General features: G+C 58.0%; 2 protein-coding genes across 10 annotated transcripts in view; one reads left to right on the forward strand and one right to left on the reverse strand.

Annotated features, from left to right (window-relative positions):
* Nucleotides 1-10,917, forward strand: part of PDZD4 (PDZ domain containing 4) — a 29,926-nt gene extending 19,009 nt beyond the window's left edge. For 2 of the 9 annotated variants that reach the window (XM_017516711.2, XM_037734298.1), the window contains exons 2-9: nt 4,817-5,070; nt 5,273-5,556; nt 6,034-6,124; nt 6,530-6,628; nt 7,222-7,284; nt 7,758-7,859; nt 8,161-8,271; nt 8,456-10,917. In XM_017516711.2, coding sequence (XP_017372200.1) covers nt 6,074-6,124; nt 6,530-6,628; nt 7,222-7,284; nt 7,758-7,859; nt 8,161-8,271; nt 8,456-10,003 — 1,974 coding nt within the window. In that variant the 5' untranslated portion in view covers nt 4,817-5,070; nt 5,273-5,556; nt 6,034-6,073 and the 3' untranslated portion in view covers nt 10,004-10,917. Of the gene's footprint in view, nt 1-4,816; nt 5,071-5,272; nt 5,557-6,033; nt 6,125-6,529; nt 6,629-7,221; nt 7,285-7,757; nt 7,860-8,160; nt 8,272-8,455 lie in introns of those variants that run through there. The other 7 variants (XM_017516705.2, XM_037734297.1, XM_017516712.2 and 4 more) reach the window with 6 other exon arrangements.
* A 3,831-nt stretch (nt 10,918-14,748) lies between these two features.
* On the reverse strand, nt 14,749-18,618 carry SSR4 (signal sequence receptor subunit 4). The gene is made up of 6 exons (XM_017516715.2): nt 18,433-18,618; nt 16,653-16,771; nt 15,626-15,700; nt 15,342-15,431; nt 15,025-15,090; nt 14,749-14,914 (listed from the first exon to the last, which is right to left on the reverse strand). Exons 1-6 carry the CDS (start codon nt 18,497-18,499, stop codon nt 14,810-14,812), a joined length of 522 nt encoding a protein of 173 aa, XP_017372204.1. The 5' UTR covers nt 18,500-18,618; the 3' UTR covers nt 14,749-14,809.
* Between the last annotated feature and the right edge of the window lie 3,387 nt (nt 18,619-22,005).

A 22,005-nucleotide genomic window follows, 5' to 3' on the forward strand; every position in this document is an offset into this window, starting at 1 on the left:
TTTTTTAACAGAGTCTCACTTTGTAACCCAGGCTGGAGTGCAATGGTATGATCTCCGCTCACCGCAACCTCCGCCTCCCAGGTTCAAGCGATTCTCCTGCCTCAGTCTCCTGAGTAGCTGGGATTACAGGTACCCGCCACCATGCCTAGGTAATTCTTGTATATTTAGCAGAGACAGGGTTTCACCATGTTGGCCAGGCTGGTCTTGAACTCCTGACATCGTGATCCTCCTGCCTTGGCCTCCCAAAGTGCTGGGATTACAGGCGTGAGCCACCATGCCCGGCCTAACCCCATCTCTTATTATTATTTTTAAAGAAAGATCAGATACATTACAGGTCCTTAATATATATTCAACAAATTATGGAAAAATAAAAAATTTTAATTCAGCCAAGCAACATATTACACTTTTATCTTCAGCAAACTGTCAGGAGTTGGGATGGAAGTACAGCCCAGCGTGAAGCCCTCTTGGGGTCTGTAGTTTAATGAAAGGGAGGTAATTAGACAATCACAAGTCAAAGGCCGAGCTCCAGCCTGGGTACCTTGAGGCCTCCTGGACTTGCTGTAGCATCCGGGGAAGTATGGGACATACCAGCACTGCCACCCAGCCTTGATGTGGGCCCTGTTGGCCTGAGGATTTTTCCCATCCGCGACACCCTTCCTCTGCTTCCCTTTCCTGAGGGCCTGGGTGTCTTTTCTACCAAGTATATCTTCTGAATAAGCAAGTGCGCCTCCATTAACCACAAGTATGGAATAGCAGGAATTGTTTGTCTGTTCGACCGCTGGCACCTTTGGTCCTCCTAGTGGCCTGGCGTCCTGAAGGGCATGTCCTCTAATCTCATGGCTTTAAGTGCTTGGTGGTGGGCCTGGGTCCCCTTTGTCCTGAGCACCTGTTCATATGCTTTGCCCATGTTCTTCTTGAGTTGTTTGTGTCTGTGTTTTCTTGTTGTTTTGTAGGAATTCTTTGCATATTCTGGAAAACCCATTATGAGGTCTGTGCATTGTAAAGATCTCCTCTGAGCCCGCCTTTTTACTGTGTTTAGGGTGTCATTTGTTGTCTTGAAGTTTTACATCTCTTCCATTATTGCTCGTCCATTTTGGATCTTAAGAATTTCCTGTCTATCCCACACCATAAAGATATTGTTATCTTGCTTTGCTTTGTCCCTGTAGGTCTTTGATCCAACTGCTTGGCTGGGGCTTGAACTAGGCCTTGTGTCTTGGTGGAGCGAGCTCCCAGGGTGTGGAAACATTTGCAGGTGCGGCAGGAAGCACGCCTGGGGTTGGTCACGTTGAGCCTTTCTGCCTTTTAGAGACTGGAGGTTGGGGCATTACAGGGCTGCCTTTACCAGTGTGCTACCTTAGGATGGTTGGGGGCGGGGGCAGGTCTCTGAGCTCCTCACCATGCGTCTGGCCCTGCACCTCTTTGCTCATGGCCCCATATTTTCTTGCCTTGTTGGTAGCCCTCAGCCCCTCCCCAGAGGGAAGCTCATTTCTTCTTTAGGGTCCAGCATGACCTGATGAGGAGGAGGAGGAGGGGAGAGAGAGAGACACACACACAGAGAGAGAGAGAGACAGAGAGACAGAGAGAGACCGAGATGGCTGCTGAAGCCCGTGGCTTCCACCCAGAGACCTGCCTGGCTGTCACAGGCGATCACTCTGGTTGCCACTGATTCGAGGCGCTGAGGCTGTACCCGTGCCCATCCCCCTCTTGACATCCCAGCCTCTACCAGCCCACCCAGCAAGCTCTCCTCAGTTTCCATAGCAACGCTGCTGCTGGGTAATGATTCTGGGGAGAAAGTCATTCCTGCGTTCTCTGTCATCTCTGTCACCTGAGCGTCCCACTGCCTGCTTGTGTCCTGCCCCAGGAGTTCAGGGAGAAATCCTGAGGACAGCTCCGAGCCCTTCTGCTTCTGTGTTAGCGTCTCCTCAAGGGCAGTGGTAAGCCGGTAAATGATCCCAGACAAAAAGCCCGGGTTTGGAGCATTTGCCGATTTCCTTGGTGTAAATGCTGCCACTATAGCAGATTTCAAGCCACCATTGCGATGTCACTGAAATTGGAGTAGGGAGGGATGCACGCACCATCACAGAGTATTCCAACCTCCCACGCCAGATGTGAATAACCCCAAGAGCACAGGTGACAGAAAAGTGTATTAAGATAATTAGACAGTGATGGCATTCTGAGGATTTATTGTCTTTGTTGTTAATATCATTCAGTTATCTGTACATTTCTACAGTTAAAATATCAGTAATGGCTGTGTTTGACAACTGGCTTCCGAATTTTCCGGCTTCAGTCTGCTCTAGCTACTGCTGCCAAGGGTGTTGAGGCTGTTCCTCGTGTCCTTTTGTCTACAGCCTTCCCAAGCCCACTCTACCCCGACTGACATTCTTATGGGCTTCCAAGAAATACCTTCTTGGCTAACAGCTGTTTCCTTTATAGTCTTTGATCCAGAGATTCCACCTCGAGAAATTTTCTCCACCTTGACAGCCACTGGTTACACAAGGATTTAAGCACAAAAAATGTACAAAATGGAGCCCAAAATGTGTCTTTGACACATTCTTTATAATAACAAAAAATCAAAGGCAGCCTTAGTGAGGTGATGATGAACATGATGGTCTACAGGTGTGTTGCTGTGGGTGGACCTTAAGGGGCCTGCAGCTGCAAAATGGCACACAAAGAAAAAAGACTGGAAGGAAATAGGCCGCATGGCTGGCATGGTGGTTCACGCCTGTAATCCCAGCACTTAGGAAGGCGAAGAGGCAGGCGGATCACCTGAGGTCAGGAGTTTGAGACCATCCTGGCCAGCATAGTGAAACCCCATCTCTACTAAAAACACAAAAATTAGCTGGGTGTGGTAGTGGGTGCTTGTAATCCTAGCTATTGGGGAGGCTGAGGCAGGAGAATTGGTTGAACCCAGGAGGGAGAGGTTGTGTGAGCCAAGGTCACACCACTAGACTCCAGCCTGGGCAACACCGCAAGACTCCGTCTCAAAACAACAACAAGAAAAAGCTGTTTCTTTTATAGTAAGACAAAACTGATTTTGACAAAAAGCTCTTCTCAGAATATGAAAATCTGGGGGAGAAGGGAGACATAGAAAACTTCAATGATTATCTACAAGGACATAGTCAAATCGCAAAAAGATAACGCAGGAGCCACTGCCGAGGCCACAGGGGTTTCAAAGACAAGCTGGGCTCTCCTGAGATAGTTATCTTCCCGAAAAGATTCCTACAGTGGTGGTTCTGCTGTGTGGCAGGCACTAAGACAAGATTTTGCCGTTGGAATTGGCATCTCTGTGCGAAACCCGGGGAGGGAGGTGCCACCGTAAGGATGCAGGACAGAGGGTTCTTATAAACTTCCTAATACACAACTCGGAAAAGCAGAGGACTCTGTGCAGCCGCGGCCACCTGCGCCCATGCCCAGAGCCCTTCTGCCCTCTCATCTGGCGCAAGTTCCCAGCCTGCCCCATCCCTAGGTGGACTCGGTCTCCTCGCCCTGCCATCTCCATGCTGACTGGGAGCTTCGCTTCCACCTGCAAACCAGCCTCCCTGTGTCTTTTCTTGGCCCCACTCCCTTTGCCTGATGGAAGCCAGGTGCCCCCTGCTCCAGAAGCCTTTCCTGCCTCCCACGGAGGCGTATGTGGCTGGCCGTGTGCTCCCTCAGCTGCGGGTAAGGTCTGTCCCCATGCTCAACCTTCCACAAGCTGCTGAGCCCATGAGAATACCCTGCACACCTGCCTCCTCCTGGAAGTGATTCCGGCTTCCCCTTGCTGGACCCATGACATATGTGTCCTGCATTCTGGTGGAGTCTGTTCAGTCCTTCTTGGTCCTTAGTCATTCATCCCTTCTCTACTTCCCCAAGGACGTGAAGGTTGCAGCATACTATACTAGGGTCCAACGCACTTTGTGTGCTGCGCTGTGGGTAATGGGCTTCCTTCTGCTCCTCTCCATCCTCCTTCCTTCACCCCTCCAAAGCATTCCACAGAGCTGCTCAGGTCCCACTTCCACCTTGGGCTCCGACCCTCGATGGCCTCCTCTTCCCGACCCTTCCTTGACTCAGTTCAGCCACCTTGCTGAGCTTGCTGATGTGGTTTCCTCATCTGCAATAATGGCATCTCCCTCAAGGTTGTTGGGGGTTAGGATTTTGTGGGGACCCACATCAGGGCTCTTGCCTGTAACCTAGCACATGGCACATGCCCAAAAAACAGTGGTGGCTTTATAAAGACCACTTTCTTGCCACCTCTTTTAGGCCACTTTGCAGTTCCAGCAGGCTTCTTGTACGTCAAGGCCTTTTCTCTTGGGCAACTTAGTTGCCACTGTGAGGACACAAGACCATAGCTTTAGGCATCTTTCCACTTGTCCGCCAAACCTGACCCTGGCCCTCCCTAGTGAGTAGACATTTGTTGACAGACTCAGCTCATCTGAAGAGTCAAGTTTGCCTGTTGCCTTGATGTTGATGAGCTATGGTCCAGTCACTGCCAAGGAACTCAGTGAGATCTCTGCTAGCTCTGGCCTCAGTGCTGCCCTAGGAAGAAGCGGGTCTGGGTGGGGAGAGGCCAGGAGAGCTCAAGCAGAGACGGGAGGACGTTCTAGGGCGAGATCACAGCCTCCAGACCTAGTGCACAGAGGCCGAGCCCCCAGGTCTTGGTGTGACTTGGCGATCCCCAGCCGGCCGTCAGTGGATGAAGGTAGCCAGGGTTGCAGGCGGAGAGCAGATGGGGGTGCTGGTTGTCAGCCCAGGTCCTGCTAGCTAGGGCCTCTGTCTTGACCTCAGAGGGGAGGAGCGGGCCCTTGAGGGTTCTTACAGAGGCGTGTCTCTGCCGCAGGTGAACGGGAAGGAGCTCTCCAAGCTGTCTCAGGAGCAAACTCTGCAGGCCCTGCGCTCCTCCAAGGAGCCCCTGGTGATCCAGGTGCTGAGACGCAGCCCCCGCCTCCGGGGGGACAGCTCCTGTCACGACCTGCAGCTGGTGGACAGTGGCACTCAGACCGACATCACCTTCGAACATATCATGGCATTGGGCAAGCTGCGTCCGCCCACCCCGCCCATGGTCATCCTGGAGCCGTACGTCCTGTCTGAGCTGTGAGTTGCCCTCAGGAGGGCCCCGGGCCCTGCCTCCAGAGAGGGCAGGCCACCTGGGGTGGCCGTCTGCACGCCACCCTCTTGGGCACAAAGCAGGCCCCTTGGCCTCCAGAGTGGATCATGGTACCCAAGGGCTCCGAAACCTCCAGGCCTCTAGCCTTGGGCCAGGCTCCAGCAGGTGCCCCATTGTATCTACCCCCAGGGCCAAGGGAGGACCGTCCTGTCCGGGACGTCGCTGCTGGAAGTGCCAGGGTTGAGGGACTCAGCTCCTCCTCCTCCATCCTCTCTCCTCTGCTGCCTCACAAGCATCACTCCTTGAATCTTCTTGCATCCCTTGTCTGTCTCATTCCTCTACCTGCTCTGAATTTCCTCCATCTCTTCGGCTTCTTTCTTTGGCCTGACTGGAAGAAAGGCCTTTCATCCAGGCCTGGTGGCTCATGACCACGTGAGCCTCATTCTGCTAATCTTAGCCCGGGCTGCAGGGAGGTAGGCACAGGGCCGTGAGCAGCCAATCTCAGCGCTGCGGCCAAGAGGGTAGCTCCTTGGAGGTAGGGTGGGCCCCCTCTGCTCTGCAGAAGTCCTCCAGGGCCTGGATAACTCCTGGGGGCATTGCATGAGTGGGGCCAGTGCTGGGTGGGCGGGTGGGCACCTGGAGCTTGGCAAAGTCGGTTCCTGCCAGCTGGCATGGTTGGAGGAGTCTGGTCTTGGGGACAGGAGAGCTAGATGTGCCCAGGTCCTCTGTGTGGATGCCACACACTCCGGTCCAAGAAGCGTCCCTGGTCTTTGCATGGCTGCATGTTGCCCAGAGGGGGGCCCTGCAAGAGGCAGCCGGGCCAGCCACCCTTGAGTGTACGTGCAGAGCAGGTCTCCATGCCAGGCATGCTGGGATTGGCCTGCCTGGGAGCTGGGGCTGAGGCGTGAGAGGACGGTCGGCCAATCTGACCCCCACCTTCTCCTGGGCAGCCCCCCCATCAGCCATGAGTATTATGACCCGGCGGAGTTTATGGAGGGCGGCCCGCAGGAGGCAGACCGCTTGGACGAGCTGGAGTATGAGGTGAGCCGGGTGGCCAGGCCAGGGCCCGCAGCCGACCGCGGGAGCCGCTCCGATGCCTGTGTGCCTTCCTGCCCAGGCCCGGCCCCGTGGCCCTCCCGGCACGCGTCTGGCTGAGTCAGGGAGGGTGCGGGTGAGGTTGCGTGTTCCGTCCATGTCGGTGAGTCCACGTCCCATGCACGTCTGTCTTCTGTCTCCTGTGCCTCTGTGCGTGCCTCGCGTATTTCCTGGTAGGGAGACCACTGAGTACATGCACCACATGGGATGGTAAGAGAGACCGTCAAAGCTCAGGGGCTCCAGAGGAAGCTGAGGGGCTGCGGGCTGAGGGGCTGGGCTGTGCCGTCTGTTCCCTTGCTCACACGTTTCTGGGGCTTTCTACCTCTGCTTCCTCCCGGACCCTTGTGGCAGGAGGTGGAGCTGTATAAAAGCAGCCACCGAGACAAGCTGGGCTTGATGGTTTGCTACCGCACGGACGACGAGGAAGACCTGGGCATTTACGTCGGAGAGGTACGCAGACGGGTGTGCCCTGGCCCTGAGGCCCCTCCACGTGGCCTGCCCATGGCTCAGAGGCTGCCCGTTAGGTCCCAGCTACTAGGGACAGGGCATCACACCTAGGCTGCTGTGTGGCGAGGCCAGGACGGTCAACAGCTTCAGCCACTGTGCAGTGGGGCAGTCATCTGCAGAAAGAGGCCTGTGCCCAGGTGAGACAGCAGACAGGCCTGAGAACAAGCATCAGGGTTGCCTTCTAGCCTTCTTTCGAATCCGTCTTGGGCAGATGTCTGTGTATCCCCAGGAGGCGATGGCCCCTCGCTGCCCTCCCGACTAGAGCCACCTTCTAGACAGACAGTGTCCTACTGCCCACCAACGCCCAGGGCTGACCAAAAGTACAGGCTTCTGTGCAGAAGAGCCCCACAGTGCCAGGGGCAGGGGCGGTGAGAGGCGACTAGTCCACAGCCTCTGCCCCTGCTTCCTGGGGCTCAGAGCGGAGGGGGAGCCAGAGAGCCTTCAGCTTGTTGTGGGGACCCCTGACTGTGAGCCTGCCCCCTTCTACTAAAAGGCCACGTTAGGCGCCAAGTCCCCAAGATGCATGTGTCCTGCAGGTAAATCCCAACAGCATTGCAGCCAAAGATGGCCGGATCCGTGAGGGAGACCGCATCATCCAGGTGAGCGCTCCCAGGCTGTAGGCCTGACCTGAGGCCCCGCTGCGCCCAGTGGCCCAGCCCCCTCTCTTTAGCACATCCCTAGCTCTCTCCCTCTAAGAGCCAAGCCAGAGAGGCCACACAGCTTGCCATGTCCCAAACCCGGGCTGAGTCTCATCTCCCTCCTGCCCACTCGCCCCAGTGGCTCCTGTGTGCCCATGGGATCTGCTGGCATCCAGGGCCCGTACTGCTCTGACACTTCCTGGCCCCTCTCCCTCTGCCCCCACTGCATGCTGTCCTGAGCACACGTTTACTCCTGAAAGGGCCAGGCTACCCGATCCCTGGCACCTTCCACTTAATGACATCCTCCCAAAGGTCAAGCCACAGCCCAGCCCTGTCCAGCCGAGCCCAGAGTGCTTGGGCTCCCTGCACCCGCCCAGGGCCCACCCCAGGGTTAGCCCTAGCATCCTTGTTGATTCTCCCTTGGCCTGCCTCAGATTAACGGTGTGGACGTCCAGAACCGGGAAGAGGCGGTAGCTATCCTCAGCCAGGAAGAGAACACCAACATCTCCCTGCTGGTGGCCCGACCTGAGAGTCAGGTGTGTGCACCTGGCAGGGCAATCTGGGGCCCTGACATCAGGCTTTCTGTCTTGGAAGCTGCTGACCATGGCTAGGGCACAGATGTGCCAACAACCCAGAGTTGATGGAGGGCAGGTGGGCAGGGGTCTCCAGGGCCTGTTTCCCCTCCTGGCCTCTGAAGGCTGAGTGGGCTGGGACCCCACCCCTCAGGTTGTTGAACTTCACTGAAACAAAGAGGCCAAGTCTGGGGCCCAGATCAGACCAGAGGAGTATCTGGGGAGGTCCTTGAAGCTGTGGGGACACCAGGGCCTGTCTCCGCAGCTGGCGAAACGGTGGAAAGACAGCGACCGGGATGACTTCCTGGATGACTTTGGCTCTGAGAATGAGGGGGAGCTGCGTGCTCGTAAGCTGAAGTCACCCCCTGCCCAGCAGGTGAGGAAGGAGAAGGGCACTGGTGGGGAGGGCAAGGAGAGAACCTGGCAGAGGGTGCTGAGGCTGTGCAGGGTCTCCCAAAGCTTGGTGAGGAAATGAACCAGGCTCAAAGCCCCTTCAGATCCTCCTGTGACAATCCTGTCCATGGGACCTAACTGAGTGGTACTTAACCTTTCTGCTCTAGCTGGGAAACGAAGAGGAGAAGGGGACTCCGGATGCAGGGCCAGGCCTGAGCAACAGCCAGGAGCTGGACAGCGGGGTGGGCCGGACAGACGAGAGCACCCGGAACGAAGAGAGCTCTGAGCACGACCTGCTGGGGGACGAGCCCCCGAGCTCCACCAACACCCCGGGGAGCCTGCGCAAGTTTGGCTTGCAAGGGGACGCCCTGCAGAGCCGGGACTTCCATTTCAGCATGGACTCTCTGCTGGCTGAGGGGGCGGGGCTGGGAGGGAGTGACGTCCCAGGCCTCACGGACGAGGAGTACGAGCGCTACCGCGAGCTCCTGGAGATCAAGTGCCACCTGGAGAACGGCAACCAGCTGGGCCTCCTCTTCCCCCGGGCCTCTGCAGGCAATAGCGCCCTGGACGTCAACCGCAACGAGAGTCTGGGCCACGAGATGGCCATGCTGGAGGAAGAGCTACGACACCTGGAATTCAAGTGCCGCAATATCCTGCGGGCGCAGAAGATGCAGCAGCTGCGCGAGCGCTGCATGAAGGCCTGGCTGCTGGAGGAGGAGAGCCTCTACGACCTAGCGGCCAGCGAGCCCAAGAAGCACGAGCTGTCCGACATCTCCGAGCTGCCTGAGAAATCGGACAAGGACAGCACCAGTGCCTACAACACTGGAGAGAGCTGCCGCAGCACCCCGCTGCTCGTGGAGCCCCTGCCCGAGAGCCCCCTGCGGCGGGCCGCTGCCGGCAACTCCAACTTGAACCGGACCCCTCCCGGCCCCCCTGTTGCCACCCCTGCCAAGTCAGCTCCTTCACAGGGGAGCCCCGCCAAGTTCCGGTCCCTCTCCCGGGATCCTGAGGCTGGCCGGAGGCAGCACGCGGAGGAGCGCGGCCGCCGCAACCCCAAGACGGGGTTGGCCCTGGAGCGCATGTGTCCCGAAGGCAGCCCTTACCTCTCGCGGCGCCACCGCAGCCAGGGCCAGGAGGGCGAGCACTACCACAGCTGCATGCAGCTGACCCCCACGCGAGGCCTGGAGGAGCTGGGCCATGGCCCCCTGAGCTTGGCCGGCGGCCCTCGGGTGGGCGGGGGGACGGCCGCCGCCACCGAAGCGCCACGCATGGAGTGGAAGGTGAAGGTGCGCAGCGACGGGACCCGCTACGTGGCCAAGCGGCCCGTGCGAGATCGGCTGTTGAAAGCCCGGGCCCTGAAGATCCGGGAGGAGCGCAGCGGTATGACCACTGACGACGACGCGGTGAGCGAGATGAAGATGGGCCGCTACTGGAGCAAGGAGGAGCGGAAGCAGCATCTGATCCGGGCCCGCGAGCAGCGGAAGCGGCGCGAGTTCATGATGCAGAGCCGGCTGGAATGCCTGCGGGAGCAGCACAATGGCGACAGCAAGCCCGAGCTCAACATCATCGCCCTGAGCCACCGCAAGACCATGAAGAAGCGGAACAAGAAGATCCTGGACAACTGGATCACCATCCAGGAGATGCTGGCCCACGGTGCGCGCTCGGCAGATGGCAAGCGGGTCTACAACCCTCTGCTCTCGGTCACCACCGTGTGAGCTGCCCGGGTGGGTGCACGGCCCAGGCCCAGGGAACCCCCTGTAGCCCCAGCCCTCACTCTCCCATAGAGCTAGTGTGTGTGTGTGTGTGTGTGTGTGTGTGTGCGCGTGCGCGCGTACACGCGCGCTCGCTGAGCGCGCGCACACACCTCCCCATGTGGGTGTGCGCACAGGGTTTTGTTAGCAGAGAGAAGGTCCTGAGGAGAAGGGACGCTTTTCTTCCTTCTCCCCAAGTAATCACCACGCCGGTGGCCCGCATTGGGGGCATATCTTTAACGGGCACCCCTTCAGCTGTGCGTGTGCATTCCCCATTCCCACGCTCTTGCGTGTGCTTGCACGTGCACGCACACACACACCCAGTGCTCTCTCCACGAGACCCGTGGACTTGCAGACAGGGAAGCTGAGCTGAAAGGAGCACAAGAGGGTGTCGGCTTCGCTGCTGAGCGTGGCCTCTCCCCACTGCTGTGCACGCAGTTATTTGTAGACAAAGGCACCCCTGATTTTTGTGGTTTTTCTCCCTTTCTGTGCTTGCCAATAGTTGTTTTGTTTTGTGGACCTGCCCTGGGGGCTGGCAGCTTCTTCAGGCAGCCTGGCAGAGGTGAAACTCCCCCCTCCACTGATGGCTGGGAAGGGAGTGGGGGAGGAAGAGTGGGAGGGAGGGCTGGGGATGGGAGGGAAGGGGAGGGAAAGGTGGGAGGAATGGGAAGCAGCTGTTCTGGTGGCTTCCACTCTGAGGTGTGGGAACGGGGAGACGCTGGGGGGTCACCTCTTTCCCCAGTGACTGAGAGAGCAAGACTGCAGGGACAGAGGGTTCCTGCAAGGTGTCCACCAAGAAGTCACTGCGCCCATTCTGCGCCCCACACCATCTGGAGCAGGGGCTTCTCTCCTGAGTGAACTGAGGAGGGTGCTTGGATGGCAAGGGGTCTAGATGCCAAGCCCCATGCATAGCAGTGGAAGATCCTGGGCCATGCGGCCTGGAGACAACTTGGTGGTGATCTGCAACCTGGACCCCAGTGAGAGGCGGTGGGCTGACTGGGAAGGAGAGGCCCCAACCTCCTCAGGTTTTGCACGTGACCTAGGCTGCCTGTGGGGTTTGGCAGACAGGCTGCACCACCCCTTTCCCCCTGCATCTCGAGAATAAAGCAAGCTGCCTTTGTACTTGGTTGAATCCTGGCCTCCCTGTGTGCATTCTTATTGGGCTGGGGTAGACTTGTCAGTTTGGGGTGGGAGAAGGAAGAGGGGGCAGGGCTAGGGTCAACTGAAAGCCATGCTGTAGCTCTCCATTTGTCTCGGATGTCAGGGACAGTGACTGTGACCTCCCATGGGCAATTGTGTGGCACTCTGGGAGGAGAGATCAGTGTCAGTCACCTGAGTCATTCAGAGGTATCACAGTCACAGGGTGGTGACCAGATGTAGAAGGATGGCAGAAGGCTGACTTTGGACTAGCCTCCAGACAAGGCCATGGACATCTCCATGGACCAAACCTTATGTGAGGCCCGCTGCTGGCACATGCCACAGAGAAGTGGGTTCCACCTCTATCCTACCCAGCAGGGCCTGGTGCCATTCACTCTGGAAGGCAGAAGCTGCCATCCCCATTTGGTGATCCCATTGTGCCTAGCAAGACAGATGAATGCCTATGTGGTTGCCAGGGCCCTTCCATCCTGGGAGCTCTCAGCAAATCTTCTGGCTGTCAAGTGCCAGGAGCCATGCTTAGTGCTGTATGGGGCCAGGGCCTCAAAGACAACTCCACAGACAACATGGGCACAACCTGCCGTTGGAGTGCTGCCTTGAAGGAGTGGAATTGGGTGAAGAGGCATTACAATTCTCTAGAAAGAATATAGGCCAGGCACAGTGGCTCATGCCTGTAATCCCAGCACTTTGGGAGGCCGAGGCGGGTGGATCACAGAGGTCGGGAGTTTGAGACCAGCCTGACCAATATGGAGAAACCCTGTCTCTACTCAAAATACAAAAATTAGCCGGGTGTGGTGGCATGCGCCTGTAATCCCAGTTACTTGGGAGGCTAAGGCAGGAGAAACGTTTGAACCTGGGAGGTGGAGGTCGCAGAGTCAAGATCGCGCCACTACACTCCAGCCTGGGCAACAGAGCGAGACCCTGTCTCAAAAAAAATTTTTTTAAAACTTCTCTAAGTTCTGGGCAGCAAGTCAGTGACAGATTAGATTTTAAGAAGGCTGTGAGGGAAAAGTTCCAGTGCCTGTTCCCAGAAGCCTGGAGTCCTGCTGCAGGGAAGGCTGGGGCACAAGGATGTGGGCTGCCGCACAGCAGCCCTGGGAGGGCAGGCCTGGTATATCGCACCCCACCAGCAGGGAAAAGAGGAAGGGCCTTGCTGGCTGGGTGGCAGGAAGTGGGGGCAGAAGGCAGGGGCTGGAGATAATGGCTCCCCCCCCCAGGACTTCACCCACTGAGGGCTTGGCACACCAAACCCTTGACCAGCCCCCTAACTGTCCCTTGGGGAAACGAGGCTCCAAGGGCCCAGCCCTGCCCACAGAGCACTGGCTGGAGTTGATTGGAGATGCAGGTCAAACTCTACCCTTGGCCTCCCTCTAGCTGCTGGGAGGCTCACTTGGATGGCCCTAAAGGCACGCACTTCTTCCTCTGGTGGGGTGCCCTCCAGTGCTCCTGAGATGTGGGCCTAGACGGGCCTGGAGCCTGGACTCCCTTAGCTGGTTCGGGGAGAGGTGGCGCCAGGAAGACTGGCAGCACTTGGCTACGGATGCCCTGGAATGCCAACTTCATGTTTGGGTCCTGCTGCCATCAGCCTTTGTGGCAGACCCAGAACCAAAAAGAGCAACTGGATGCCTGCCACTTGCCCTGGTGCCCACCACACCTGGCCTGCCCCAGCCATCCGTCCTGTGGGCTGTGGGCAAGACACGATTGGCTCCTTCAGCAGCCAGGGGGAGTAGCTCTTCCTCCGGCTGCAGGACTCCTCTCGAATCTGCACACTCCATCCGCTGGCAAAGCTGGTGTGGCCCCTCAGCCCCAAGGCTCCTGTGTACTGTCCTGGGGTGGGTGCCTAGTTCTTCTTAGGAGCCTCTGCATTCCTAGCAGCAGGCCCCGCCCAGCTCAATCCCCCTTCCCAAGGCCTGGGGGTGGGAAGAGGGCTCTCAGTATAGATGAACCCCTTCCAAGACTCTGGCAGAGCAACCCTCACCAATTCCTGACACCCCTGGACCCTCACAGTGCCACTGTCTCTGGGGAGCAAGCTAAGTACTGAGGAGTCCTTACCTCCCAGACAGCTTTTGGGCCTTCCCTTCTTTTTAAGAGCGGTCTTAACATGGCGCGGTGGCTTATCCCGGTAAGCTCAGCACTTTGGGAGGCTGAGGCAAGTGGATAACTTGAGGTCAGGAGTTCAAGACCAGCCTGGCCGACATGGTGAAACCCCTATCTCTACTAAAAATATAAAAAATTAGCTGGGTGTGGTGGCGGGCACCTGTAACCCCAGCCACTAGAGAGACTGAGGCAGGAGAATCGCTTGAACCCAGGAGGCAAAGGTTGCAGTGAGCCAAGATCATGCCATTGCACTCCAGTCTGGGGAACAAGAATGAAACTCCATCTTAAAAAAAAGGAAAAAAAAAAGCCTCTCTGGAGGGTTCCATTTCTCTCCAGTAACAGCCAATGGGTGAGCCAGCACCCAGATGTCTGGGCTTTGTTGGCTGGTCCCAACAGACCCCCTGACACCTTGAAGTGGGCATGGGTACTGCCTAGCAGCTGAGCAAACCGACGGGTCCCATGGCTGGGAGGGGCTCACCTGGGGTTTACACCCAGTCCCTTTGGACCCCAGGACCCTCCCTGCCTCATGGGCCCTCAGTGCCCCTAAGGAATGCCATTAGCTGGCCAGGAGCCAGCATGTGCCAAGCTGCAAACAGGCTGATGGGAGACAGCACTGCAGGGTGAGCTGCAGGTAGAACGCCAGGCCACAATGCCTGCCTGGGTGCTCACCCAAGGGCATGGGTGCTCTTGGGAGAGAGGTCTCTAGGAGGAAGTGGTGTGCTCTTTACAGGTGCCAGTGTTTTTTTGTTGAAACAAGGTCTCACTCTGTCGCCCAGGCTAGAGTACAGTGGTGTGATCATGGCTCGCTGCAGCCTTGACCTCTCCAGGTCAACTAGCTGAAACTATAGGCGCATGCCACCACGTGCTCTCGCCATGTTGCCCAGGTTGGTCTCTGACTCCTGACGTCAGGTGATCTTTCCACCTCAGCCTCCCAAAGCATGGGGATTACAGGCATGCGCCACCATGCTTGGCCATGGGTGTGTGTTTTCTCAACATCCCATGAAGGCCAAGCACACTGGAAGCAAGGTGGTGTGGTCATGTCGTGGCGCGTGGAGGGGCCGGGCCTGGACAGCTGCACGCTGCATGGGCAGGGTGGGGGCGCCTGGCATGCCTGACAGCAGTGCAGGGAAAGCCCTCAGTGTGCGGATCAGGCCTGGAGCTCCCAACACAGGAGCTGTATGGAGACTAGGCTGGCTGTCTCCACGTGAGGCCTGTGGGGCCACCTGGGGAGGGGTCAGCCAAGCCTGCTGCCCTCACCCCTGAACCAGGAGAGAGATGCAGGGAAGGTGGACACAGGGCTCTGTGGGGACCAGACAGGAGACTTCACTGGGAGGAGGAAGGGGAGTTCCAGACCAAAGCCCGCCCCTTTCTCGCCCGCTGCCTCCACCAACCAGGCAGACAAGGGGACACCAGCCCTCAGCTCTCCCAGTGGGGTGAAGGCACAACAACGCAAGCCAGCAGCCCCAGGTCCCTGTGATGTTTATTGAAGGGCGCAAGGGCAGGGCTGGGGTGCTGCCCTCAGGCCTGGATGTGGGTCTTTGCGCTGAAGGCCAGGTAGTAGATCACCAGGCCGATCGCTGCAGCCAGCACTTCAGTGGACACCCAGGGCCCGTTCCAGGTGCCCTGAAAGAAAGGACATCACAAGCCAGCTCAGAGGGGGATGGGCGAGCAGACCAGGATAACATTCACTCAGCCCAACGCCCCCCAAAAGGAGAAGGGAGCAGGCCACTTACCCGATGGTCCACACTGACTATGAATAGAGGCGAGATGATGGAAATGTCCTCGTTATTCCTCTGAGCCTGCAAGGGAGGCGCTGCGCTCAGGGCTGCCCAGCATGCAGCCAGGGTGGGGTGGGGAGAGGAAAGACAGGCAGGAACACCAGTCCGAGCCCCGGAAAGGAAAGGAGAGAAATGGGTGAGAGACACTGAGGAAGAGAAGGGACAGGAGCACAGGAGGGCCGCCTGGCTCGGACTTGCTGCCAACACCTCCTCACCCAGCCCATCCTGCTCCCCAGGGACAGGAGAGTACAGTGCGTTGCAGGCGTCCTCACCTTCCTGAGGAGGCTGTAGGACTCCTCGTCAAAGAATCTGACCTCATAGGTGCCCGCATGGGCGCTCTTGTGGTCCAGGCTCCAGGACACCTGGGTTGGGTGTGTTGTGCAGGGTGTGGGCAGAGTGGACACGGAGGGGCGCCCTGCCTCCCAGTGCCGACACCGCAGCTCTCCAGCAGCCCGAACCCATGGCCCCTGGCCCTACTTGATCAGCCACCCCCGGGGTTTCAGGTTATACCCAGGAGCAGGGAACGCCCCCAGCAAGGGCACCCTTGGCCCCTCACCTGATAGCGTCCCACATCCTGGCCCCGGGTGACAGGAAATTGTTTTCCACCAACGTCAGCATAGAGAGCCATGTTCTGGGTGAGGGGACAAAGGCAGAGTCACCTTCTGCCCTCTCTGGGTGTGTGGGCAGAGGAGCCCTGTGGGCTGCTCACATGGCCTGCAGGTCCCTGGCAGGAGGTACCAGGGAACACTCACCAATCCCGTGACTGGCCCTCTGCATCAGCCTTCCCCTATGGGGCACAGGGCCCCCCATGGGCTGGCCTAACTGGACCCATAGGAACCCTGTTGACTGTGAGCAGGGGTAGGATGATGAAAATGTCTGAGTGATTTCCCTGAGTCTGCAAGGGAGGTGCTGGGGTCAGGGGTGCCCAGTGGGCTGGCCAAGGGGTGTTTTACCCTAAGAGATCTGTACCCAAAAAAGGCCCAATCAATTTTCTTTGGACTTATGGGAACATAGATCAGAGGCCAAGGCCAAGGCTCCTCAATCTTGAAGTTACAACCCTCGAAACCCCATCTCTACCAAAAAATACAAAAATTAGCTGGGCTTGGTAGTGAGCACCTGTAATCCCAGCTACTTGGGAGCTGAGGGGAGAATCACTTGAATCTGGAAGGCGGAGGCTGCAGTGAGCCAAGATGGCGCCACTGTGCTCCAGCCTGGGCAACAGAGTGAGACCCTGTCTCAGAAAAAAAACAAAGAAAAAATAAAACCAAAACAAAACATCCACACAGACAAACTGGCCAACGGCAACCGGAGCGGGCAGACCCCAGCCCTTTTTCCCAGTCCAGACACTTTCAGGGAACAGCGGGGTATGAGCCCAGCGTTACCTCGTGTAGGAACCGCACACAAAGCAGGTGAGGAGGGGGACCCAGCAACACTGGCTAGGATCTTGCATCGCTGTCTCCCGATCTCTCCAGCACCCCAAGAGTTGGAATCCTTATTCTTCCTCTGTCGACACGGGTCCCCGTGTCAACTGCCAGTGAGGAACACCCCAACCTGCCCTCCTGGCTGAACCCCCACTGTCTCACCTGGACCCTGTTCTTGCACGTCAGGGAGATCTCCACGATGAAGACAGTCTCGGTGGAAATGACGGCGTCGGAAGTGGTGTAGTAGGAAGGGGTGATCTGGGGTTCCATGCAGGCCTCGGCTGCGGGGAAGAGGGAGAGATATCTGGGGAAGGCCAGCTTGAGTGTGCTGGGCTGAGGGCAGAAGGCTGGCCCGGCCCTGTCTCACAGCTCGGCTCAGCTGAGGACCCACAGGATCCTACTGCCCCTTCCAGGTGGGATGAGAGACAGAACCAAGTGCTCAGTAACAAATGCAGCAGTAAGAGAGGCGGGATGACTATGAAGGCAGGCTGGGGAGAGGCAAGGCGGCTTTCTGAAGGTGAGCAGGAAGCACAAACGCATGTGTGCTGGGGGCAGGATTCACTGGACAATGCATGCTAACACTTGGACTATGACACGGAGGCCTGGGGGCTAGGCCAGCCTCAATTCAGAGCCACAAACAGCCTGGATGAGTACTGAGCGCATCCTCAGCAGAGACATCAGGGGTAGGGGCTGCAGGCAGGCAGTGCATGGGGCCTTTCAAGACGAGGGAAAGGGTATCTGCCCCTGGCCAGCTGACAGAAGGTCAAGGCTGGCCCCAGCGTTTCCTGAGGAAGAAAATGGAACAGGCTGTGGTTCCAGAAGCACAGCTTCTCAGCTGTGAGAGAAAGGACCCTGCCTTAGCCTTCTCAATAACCACAGAGGCCCATGGGAAAGGAAGGCTGCTGCCTAGGTCAGAGAGTGTGAAGGAAAGGCTTCCCAAAGTGGGACTGTTCTCAGCCACCTGCTGTCTCAATGTGGTGCCCTGGCAGAATGATGGCTTCAGCAGAGGATGTCAGAGAAGGCTCTGGGTCTGGACCACAGAAGGAAGATCCCTGGGAACAGGCGGTTCTCCGGGGCCAGGTCCCGCCAGCCCTTCTGTGTCCTGCCTCAGTCGGGCCTGCTTTCTGTGGCGCATGGGAGCCCTGAAAGGGTTTTATGGCCAGCCCTGTCCTCTGGATACGTCCCTGGCTACAGCTCAGGGAATTCCTCAGGGGCAGACGATGAGGGTGCGGGCAGGGAGGCCAGTCAGGCTGGCAAAATGTTCCAGGCAGCAAGGCTGCTGGCCTGAAAGAGGACGGAAAAGGGAACATGCAGAAAGCAGCCTGTCCAGTCCAGGCTCCCGGCCCGAGGCTGGCTGCTGCAGCCACTCCTAAACACTGGAGCTCACAGCTCAGCCCCTCATGATCGCAAATCGACGGGACCCCTGGCTCTGCTCTGGTAAGGGTAAGGCAGGGTCCTCCGGAAAAGCCGGTCTTCGGCCTGGCACTCAAGGCCCTGCGCGCCCCTTCGGCTCCCCATCTAACTCGCCCCACTCTTGCTCCCTCTCCTCACTGAGCTCTCTTCCTGGCTTATGTGGCTCCTCCAGCCCCGTTTTTGGCCGCGATCCTCTCAGCACTACAGAGCTTTGCTCCTGTCCGAACCCGCAGGGAGAGGCAGCGGGAGCGGGGACACGTGTCACGTTCCGTGCCGAAGCTGGGGGCCGGGTGCACCGCGGAGGCTCCGGGACTCCTCTTCGTCTGAGCAGACAAGGAAAAGCCTGGATGCCGGTAAACGTGCGTGAGGTGCTTTGGTCCCCGGGGCCCCGAGGCCACCGGCCTCTCGGAGGAAGGCCCGACCCGCAGCGACGGATCCCGAAATGTCAGACCCCGTATCCCTCCTCCCCTCAACACCACCTGCCGTGGGTCAGAGGCTCGCCACAAACACGCCCCTGCCGGGCTGCTACCTGAGCAGCGGGAGAGGCCGGACAGCAGAAGCAGCGCCAGGGCGCCGAGAGACGCCGTCGCCGCCATCGCCTCCTCTCTGCCTACAGGAAAAGAGAAAGAGCTCCCATGAACCCGAGGGGCAGACAAGGAAGCGCGACGCGTAAGTGGCAGCGGCAGCCAATCATGCACCGAAGGGCCGGGCCGGCATTGTGACGTCGCTGGCAGCACTGACGTGGCCCCACCCCGAGCCAGGGGCCCAGCCGGTCACGATCCCCCCCACCTCCCAACAACATGGCGGCAGCGGCGCTCTAGACGCCGCAAGGGGGCGTGAGAATCGGTGCGGCCGCGCGCGTGCGCAGTACACGCGCCCGCCCCCAGACTTTGCACACCGTCGAATTCTCGCGAGAACGGTGCCTGCGTGTCGGGACGTGCGGAGATTCTCGCTTTCTATCATGGCGCTGAAGGTAGCCACGGCCGCCGGCGGCGCTGCGAAGGCAGTGCTCAGGCCAGCCCTTCTCTGCCGTCCCTGGGAGGTGAGCAGGGAAAGGGCCAAGGAACCGCGCAGCGCTCGCGGGGGAGCGGTGGGGTAGCCGTTCCCGAAGCAGTCTGGAGTCCGCTTGGCTGTGGGTCCCACCAGGGGCGGGGAGAGGGCTGTGCTCCGGGGTTGATTGGCCGCCTCTGCTGTCACTGAGGGGATTGGCCGACGTTGGCCCTGGGCCGGCTCCCCCAGGGTGTCCGCACGGCTGGATGGGGGCTCCGTACAGGCGGGGGAGAGTGGGCCACAGCGGCCGGGTGCCACCTCCTTAGTGTATTTGAAGGAGTCCTTCTAAGGCGGTCACATATTCCTGCCCGCCCTTCTCAAACCGCTTCGCAAATCCGGTTGTGGGACTGACTCAGTTTCTCCCCGGGTTCCCCTCTCGCGGACGGCTTTGCCACCTGTGATGGTGGCAAAAGAATCGGACTTTGCCAGTCATCGCCCATTCTCCCACAGTCTTAGAGCCCCAGATGGCTTTCCCCCGAGACGCCTGGAATGGAAGGGAGCTAGGGTTTCTGAGGCTGCGGGGGTTTTGCTTCTGCTCTTCTCCGTCTGCGGTCTTGCGTATTCGGGTCCGAGTCCTCTTTCCTTACACATATTTAAGATGAGGTTAATTTAGGTCCTAGCGGCTGGAAACCATCTGAAGCAGCTGCTGTCCAGCACTGGCCCTGATGGGTAAGAAGTTTGACCTCTAGGCCATACTCCCCCACTGACCCACTGCGTGGCCTTAGGCCAGTTCCTCTTCTCTTTGGGTTCCAGTTTCCTCTTTGGGACCCAGAGGGAAGGAGATTTCACATTTTCAAAGGATCCTGTCAACTCTGACCTGCCAGAACTCCGTGACTTTGCTGCCACTCCCCAGGGACACCTCTACTTGCTGTGTTTTCTCCCTCAGACCTCTGGGGGAGACTGCTTATGCCTAATGAAATTTTTTTGACGTTGCTGATTTCTCCCACCTCCCATCTGCTTGCTGCTGAAAGGACGGCTTTCCAGAGGCCCTGGTGGCTCCAGCAGCTAGGTGCCTGTAGGCTCTCGGTGAAGACATATGCCTTCTCCCTGACCTCCCCTGTGTGTATGTGCGCTGGGGTGGCAGTGGGGGATAGTGAACGGTCGGTAGCTGGTCAGTGCCTTGCCCTGAGACTGACTATCCTGGGCATGAGAACCCCTAGAGAGGAACCCCAGGTCTTAGATGCTAGTGATTCGGACGCTTTGGGAAAACACACAGCCATCACTGGCACATAGTCCAACAGAAATGTGCCAAAGAGAGAAACGTCAGCAAGCATAAGATGTGGGCTGTGGCTGTCCTTTCTTTCCGTGGAACTATGAAAGGGTGATGGGAGAGCTGGAGGTGTGTGCATATTCATACTGCCTCACACCTGGCTCCTTTGGTGGCTTCACAGGGAAGCCGGGGCATAAGGCAGAGCCTTTGCGACCTCCTGAAGGAGCTGCCTGCATCTGTACGGTCAGGTCAGGGAAGCCCATCTGGAGCACTCTCTGGGTCTTTTCCAAAGCCCAAAGGAATACCTGGCGCAGGGACCGGGTGCGGGAGAGGTTCAGCCCTGGTAGTGATGTTGCCATCTGTGCCAGAGGTCCATGCCCTCAGGAGGCTGGCTCACTGCCACAGCTGAAGCCCAGGAGGAACTACAGCTGGGAGCTGCAGGGGTCTATCTCGTGACCCTCCAGGGACACCAGCCTTGAACTCTGACCTAGGGGCCAGTGGAGTGAAGGGGCAGGCATACTGTAGCACTAGCTACTGTGAGCAGCTCACACACTTCCTCTCACCTAATCTTGCCAGCAGTCGTGGAAAGTAGGTGTGTCTGTTCTGTGAATTTCAGATGAGGCCATGAAGCCATCTCAAGAGGAGTGGATGGTGGATTTGGAGTGACATCTCCCCACTCTCCATTTCTTTTTTCATTTTCTGATGTGCTTGTTCACTCAGGAAATGTTCCATATGTCCCAACTCTGGGCCACTGTGCTGGGTCCTGGAGTGACAGTATTGGACCAGACTGACTTGACCCCTCCTCTCGGGCTCAGGGGTTGAGGAGGGAGCAATCCAGTGATAACCTAGGGAAAGGGGTGGGTAGGGCCTTAGGAGCCCAGCTCAGCAGCCTTAGGACATCAGGGAAAGCTTCTATGGAGGTCCATGGAAGCTGCCTTCTGTATGCTTATGAGAGCCCACAAATAAGATGACTCCAGATGTTGATAAGTGCTAGAGAAAAGGCAGAAGTCTCGACTGTGCCCGTGGCTACAGATCCAGGTGCCACACAGATCAGCTGAGCTACCCTCGGGCCTCTGGTCCTTGTGGTGACTCTCTCCTGGCCCCTGGCATGGACTGGTGAGTGGCACACCTGCACCCTTACAAATGCTAGCCAGGTAGACACAGACAGGGAGAGATCAGACTCCACCCCAGCCTTCTGGATTTCTAGCAGAAAGGTGTAGCTCTTTGGCCATTGGCTGTGAGGCCTCTGCCATTGGCTGGAACACTTTGCTGCTGGCTGGTGGTCAAGTGGCAGGGCCTCTGCAAGTCACAGGGAAGACCTCAGGTGTGTTCCTAGGTGGGCACAGTGGGGAGGGAAGCTTCTCCTGCAGTGGGAACTGGGGCCTGGGCTTCTTCCAGGACAGCAGGTCACTTGGCACCTGGCACATTTGGCTCAGGCAGCTTTGGCTCTGAAGCTGTCAGGCTTTTAGGCAGGAGGTTGGGGACATTTGGCATCCAGTGGTCCTTTCCGAAGGCCTCCCTAGAGTTGGGTGTCTGTTATCAACTTTCCAGAAATGGCTGGATGTCCCTATGTGTTCGTTTTCTGTTTCTAACTCTGAAGGGCCATTCCCCAGGGGGCCGACAGTGCTTGTCTCAGGAGGCGGGATGCTGGGTGCTACCTTCTTATCTCCTTGTTCTGCTCTTTCTGTGGCAACCACATACCACTTTTGTAATAAGGAAAAGTGACGAGCGAAGTGATAGTATGACTGTGGTTGTCTTGGATCTGTGGTAAGGATTTCCCTACAGTGCCACGTTTAGTTTGCCCATTTTCGCACGTTACAAACATCATTGAGCAAGACTAAC

Source organism: Cebus imitator, unplaced genomic scaffold, assembly GCF_001604975.1.
Source record: "Cebus imitator isolate Cc_AM_T3 unplaced genomic scaffold, Cebus_imitator-1.0 Scaffold599, whole genome shotgun sequence".
Lineage (NCBI taxonomy): Eukaryota > Metazoa > Chordata > Mammalia > Primates > Cebidae > Cebus > Cebus imitator.